Source organism: Tetrao urogallus, assembly GCF_951394365.1.
Source record: "Tetrao urogallus genome assembly, chromosome: 3".
Lineage (NCBI taxonomy): Eukaryota > Metazoa > Chordata > Aves > Galliformes > Phasianidae > Tetrao > Tetrao urogallus.
This window is the reverse complement of record NC_136815.1, coordinates 27,309,454-27,315,453: the sequence shown is the minus strand read 5'-3', so window position 1 is coordinate 27,315,453 and position 6,000 is coordinate 27,309,454. Positions and strand designations below refer to the sequence as shown.

The window sequence follows — 6,000 nt, the reverse complement described above, 5'->3', positions numbered from 1 at the left end:
CGGAGGATGTTCAAAAAACAAAGATAAGCTGTATGAATAGGTTACCCTTTACAAAGGATGCCAGATGTTTAACGCACATTGGAAACATAAGTCTGTAGTGAATACTAAACACAAATTCTCAACGTGCTCAAATGCCATTACTACTGTGCTCCTTCCATCCTATCCCTAATCCTTAGTAAACTCTCCATAGTGCTGAGCTGAACAAAGTGACAGACCGCTGTAACCATTTATCAAGGAGGTTTCTGCCATCTAGCGGAAAATATATTGCTTGCAGCAGCCACACGACAATCTGAAAACCTTTGTTCAAGGATTGGGTATGCAACTGCTGAACCCAACCCGTTTTATCAAATGTGCTCCCTTCCAGTAGCATTGCCTTTTACAGCAAGCTTCTGTTTGGGTTGATACATTGAAAAATACTGCCTCTAAATGATCCTTGGTCATACTGGCTGCCCCTTATACTTATCCTTATTCATATCCTTACTACCCCGTATACTTACTCTCGTTCATATCCTCATTTTTTCAGTCATCGAAGAATCACAGAAAGGCTCGGGCTGGAAGGGGCCTCAAGAATCAAGATGCTCCAACCTCCCTGCCGCATCCATGGCCACCACCCTCCATATCTAATACTAGACCAGGCTGCCCAGAGCCCCGTCCAACCTCGCATGGGGACAGAATTAACATGAAGACAGCCAAACGTGGACTTGCTCAGCAACCCAGCTCCTCACGTTAGGGGTGAGATACCACTGCTTCCCGACAGCTTCATTCCATACCCCGTGACACAGCGGCACAAGGGCCAGAGATCTTTTCTGGGCATTTTATGTCCAAAGATTTTTTTTTTTTTTTTTTTCCCCTAACTGCAGCTACTATTCAAACAAAAAACATTACCTCTTTCTGCGTACCTTTTTTCCTTTTTTAATTTTTTTTTTATTTTTTTTCCCCATTTTTCTCTTTTCAGTATCCTCAGAGGATCACAGCTATGATAGCGATGACCAAGACACCAACTCCAACCGAGAAGCTCCAAACAAGGAATATTACCAGAACAAACGCAACCACAACTAAAGCATACTTGCACAGAGGCAGAGCAGCCGGCTGCTATGTGGAACACGTAAAACCAAACGCTGTTTAGCAGCAGCTCGTTACAAACGCTGGCACCGCAGCCCGGCGCCGACAGCATGGCCGCCGTCCCCCGCGGACTCCATTTCCCAGGCGGCTCCGAGGCACGCGGCCCGCCGCTGCGAGGGGCTGCCGGGACTCGTAGTGCCGGGGCGGAAAGAAGATGGCGTCCCGGATCCATGTGGTGCTGCGGCCCGTGAAGAGTATCGTAGTCCGCTTCTGTCCCTTCGAGTCCAACGTGGAGAGCACCAGGTGAGGGGCATCGGCCCAGCCGCGGGGCTGCGAGCCGAGCGGTGCTCGGCCTGGAGCGCGACTCGGTGCTGCGTGTTACCGCCGGCACGAGGGGCTTGGAGCCACATGACCTTTAGGGTCCCTTCCGACCCAACCCCGCTGTGGTTCTATGATGTGGTTCTACGAAGGCCGCCGAGCAGCGCTGGCTGCCGCCCTGACAGCCAACGCAGCGCTGCTGCTGCCTGAGGAAAAAGTAGTGAGGCCCGCAGTCGGGCAGGTGGCAGCGCCTTCTGCTCGCTCTTTGAGGAGTCTGCCCTTCTTAGACTTCCACAGCTGCTGTGATCTTAAATCTTTGGAGGCTCGCATTTATCAGGCTTCGTCTTAACTCTTGTCCAGACAGAACCGTAACATTCTGGGGTGATGGAGAAGACAGTGCATTTATCTAAAGGGTTTTCCTGGTAACTGTCACCAGGATCACAGAATCAGAGTTATAGGGCCTGGAAGTGACCTTCAGAAATCATCGAGTCCAACCCTCCTGCAGAGCAGGTTTCCTACAGCATGCTGCACAGGTAGGCATCCAAGCAGTTCTTGAATATCTCCAGAGAAGGAGAGTCCACAACCTCCCGTACTGTGAAGATGTTTTTCACATATTGATGTGGAACTTTCTGTGCTTCAGTTTGTGGCCATTTCTCCTTGTCTTGTCCCCACAGACCACTGAAAAGAGGTTGGCCATGTTCCTTTGACTCCCAGACTTAAGATATTTACGGACACTCAGATCTCCTCTGAGATCAGATCTCCTCTCAGTCTTCTTTTCTCAAGGCTGACCAGACCCAGGTCGCTCACCTTGATAAGAGAGGTGCTCCAGGCCCTTTTACCATCTTCATGGCCCTCCACTGGACTCTTTCCAGGAGATCCCTGTCTTTTTTATAGCGGGGAGGATGTGTTTGTTTTGTGTCGTTCTGTAGAGGACCTCAGGGTCTCCATGTAAACTTTTGTGTGTAGAACCAGGAGTTAGACTCAGTGGTGCCCTTCTGGCTTGAAGTATTCTGTATAAGTATGAGCATCTGGCTTTACCAGCAGTCCCTGGAGATGTACCTCTTAGAGCTGCTGAGCCCACAGATGAGAAGCTGCAGTTCCTCATCCAAGTGGTGATAGTGGGAGGCAGTATTCCTGGTAATTGTCTATTGAGGAAATCTAAGTGATTATGCTTCTTGAGGGATGTAAGCTCTGCACCAGAGGATTGTAAAGTGCCATTTTGCAATAGATTTTCAGACATGTCTACTTTTGAAATGCACTATTATCACAGCTTAGCTTGGAATGTCTTTGAACTGCCAGAATGTGAGCCGAATGGTATGTTTTTCACATATCCACAGAAGATGTACTAAAGATGTATAAATAAATGCTGCCTCAAACTCAAACAACAAAACAGTGGTAAGCAAGCAGTGTATAAAGAAAAATGTAAGTTGCCTTGCTGACTCTTATTATTAACTCATCAGAGAAATTCAAAAAGTGTATGCGCTTGCTGAAATTCTTTGGTATACTTTTTACATGTTAGCATATAAGAAGTCCACTAGCATGTAAGTAATCATCTGGATTGCTGCCTGATAAGAAGTGCATGTCTGACGTTACTGAATAGAAATCCTATTCTATTTATACTTTTGTCACCCAGCAATGTCAAACTATTCAAATGTTTTTCATGCATCTGTCATATATTTACTGTAATTTACTGTAATACTGTAAAATACTCAGTGTATTTTAAAATATATTTTCAGAACATTTCTCCAATGTATAAACCATAAGAGAATCCAAGCCACTAACAGGAACTGTGAAGTGTCTGCAGATGTGAGACACGACGGATCTGAACCGCTTGTAGATGTTATGTTTGGTAAGAGTTCATTTTTAATCTTCATAAGAAGTCCTTCTAGGTTTGTGGTTTTGCAGTGTTTCCTCTGATATTTTCTGCTGTGATTAATTTTTTTTTTAATTATTTTTAATTCTTTTCCACACCTGGATGTTGCCCAGCTCGGAGAGAAAAAGGAAGTCACTAACACTAACACGTACATATACAAGTCTTCACTAGACCTAACTGTTGTATAGAGTCGAGTCCACTTTAGCAATGGGATACTTGTATAACCTTGCAGTCAAGGTCAGTTCCAGGAAAATAAGTGTAGCTCTGCTTTGATGTAAGAATCTGTTCACGTTCTGTATTTTTGTTTGTTTGTTTTCTATGGTAGAGACATCTGTCTTGAGATTAGACAAGTTTAATACTTGTAGTTCTTTATGCAACTGAATAACTTGCTATGTAGCTGGAAGGAACTGCTCATGTGAGACCATACATGTGCAGGCAGACTTACAGAATGAGGTCAACTGACGTACAGCAAATTTATTATTTTCCTTTGGAGACCCAGCAAGTATGCAGGGAATTGATAGTGGAAGTTTCATCAGTTGTGGAAGCAGCCCAGATTCAAGGCTGTGAACAGATGGCTGTAATCTGATTTTGTCCTTTTCTCGGGCTGTATCTTCTTTCCTGCTGTGCTGTAATGGCCCAGTATGGCACGTAGCCCATTAAAGTTTTCATTATATTTTTTCCTGTTAACCACTTTTCTTTAAGCTTTTCTATGTTTAATGAATCAGTAGAAATGTTGAGAGTGCTGAATGTACTTGTTTTGCCGAGGAAAGCCAAATTATTTCAGTGTTGACAGAGGTTTCTCCCTCTCTCATGCCTCTTCTTTTCCCATCCTTGACTGTATCTGTGATGTATTAAGACTTAAGCAGTAAAGCTTAGTGTTTTTCACAGTAAAGCAGTACAATTTATTTCACTAATGCCAAGAGCCACAGCTCTGAACTCCACTTTCTAAGAGCTGATTAATTTCCAAGGGAAGAATTTGCAGCCCTTCCAGTTGGCAAGTGTGATTGGAACATGGATGCCATGCATAGTACTGCATTAAATGGGTTTGAGTACATCTTTTATATTTGCAAGTCTTGCAAAAATCAAAAAGTAACTTAGGTACCATCCTTAATTTCTAATGCTCCCTCTCTGTTTTAAAGTGCTTTATTATCCCCAAGAATTTACAAATCCAAGTATTGTCTACTTTTTAATGTTATAACCACAAGATTGTGTAAACCATTTCACTGTTTTGGCTAAAGAAGTGAGTTAAATGGACTGTATATGACATGTTGCTAAAACTCTGAGCCATGTGTGGAAATTATGCCTACCAGTGCCTTCTGTGCCTTCTGTTAAATGACTTTGATGGCATACTGTGAGCTATTCTTATCAACGATATGCTCTCACCATTCATACATCTTGAGAGCTGTTTCTTATTTTTGGATAATGCAGTACAGAAATTAAGATTAGATGTTAATAGTTACAGTTTAATATATTTGTTTGTTCCATAATAGGATTTCTTGCTAAGTGGACTACTTTCTAATCAGACAAGATGAGCAGGGTATTTGGATATATAAATGCAAGGCAGAACTGCATACAAAAGTAATTGTGACTTAAAACATTTGTAAGTTCTTAAAATTTCTTTCCTTTCCAGCTGATGGAGAGCGACTGATAATGAAAGGAGCCAACCTGACAACAATTGAAATGTTAACAGCATTGGGGTCCAGATGTAATGCAAAAGAGCTTGCTGCAGAACAGAAAAGCAAGAAGAATCCCTGAGGAACAGAACAACTGTGTTGCATTTGCATCTGTTATAATAAGAGGCTGCAAAGAGAGATTTTCTCCAATGCAACAAATTCTGAGAGGTGGCCAAAAACTGACCAGTTTAATGTGGAGCAGAATCAACTATTGAAGTTCTTCACCGTCTTCCCTGAAAAGAAAACATAGTGGATCAACAAATTGTATGGCAGCAGAGGATTGAAATGGCTTAAGATACGTGAATGCAGCAGCCTCTTATCTGCATGTTGGACTAATATCACATTTTTGCATATAAATATGAATACTGCACATTGGTTATTAAATTAATTAGTGCTAAAGAGAAGACAGGTGTCTCTACACATTATTTCCAATGAATTTTAAAGTACTCATCACTGATGTAGCTGAGAAACAACAGCCTGCAAATACAGAGTAGATTTTCAGATACTCAATTTATACTCTGTCTGTTGCTAAGTCCCTGCCATTTTCTTCCTCTGTTATTCAAGAAAGTGTGATATTTGCCAAATGTAAATTTAGCTCAGCAATTAAAGTAACAAGGTAATGGGATTGTGAATACACAGTAGAGGTACTCATTGGGCATAAAAGTAGCAAAATTTAGCTCAAAGGGAAACATAAGCTAGTGTTTTTGGTAATTGGAGAAAAGAGCTATCTTTGAAGTTCAGTTCTGAAATATTTTTGTCACTCACATTTGGGAGATTTCATTAAATGTTTCATAAAGATCAAAGGAGAGCTTTATTTGGTGTTTATAGTCCTGTGTCCTACCCTGTTATTTGCTTAGGTGTCTCATCTGTATTGCAGAGAGCTTTGGGTTTGGGAGGGCTGATCTGTCCTCAGGCTGTGCTGGTGAAAGTGTCAACTGCACATGTATTTCACGTGCATCTGTTCTAGTTCTTAATGAAAGAGTCATTACGTGTCAGTTCTGAAAGATTGCAGGTGCAGTTCTATTGGGAGGTATTCTACACATTGTTAATCAAGTGCTTGAATTTTTATAAAAT

At 42.1% G+C, this 6,000-nt stretch overlaps 1 protein-coding gene across 1 annotated transcript; it reads left to right on the top strand.

Annotated features, from left to right (window-relative positions):
* Positions 1-1,276: 1,276 nt before the first annotated feature.
* MRPL53 (mitochondrial ribosomal protein L53) lies at positions 1,277-5,008 on the top strand (the record flags this gene model as incomplete). The annotated part of the gene is made up of 3 exons (XM_079533991.1): positions 1,277-1,365; positions 3,117-3,229; positions 4,884-5,008. 3 exons carry the CDS (start codon positions 1,277-1,279, stop codon positions 5,006-5,008), a joined length of 327 nt encoding a protein of 108 aa, XP_079390117.1.
* Between the last annotated feature and the right edge of the window lie 992 nt (positions 5,009-6,000).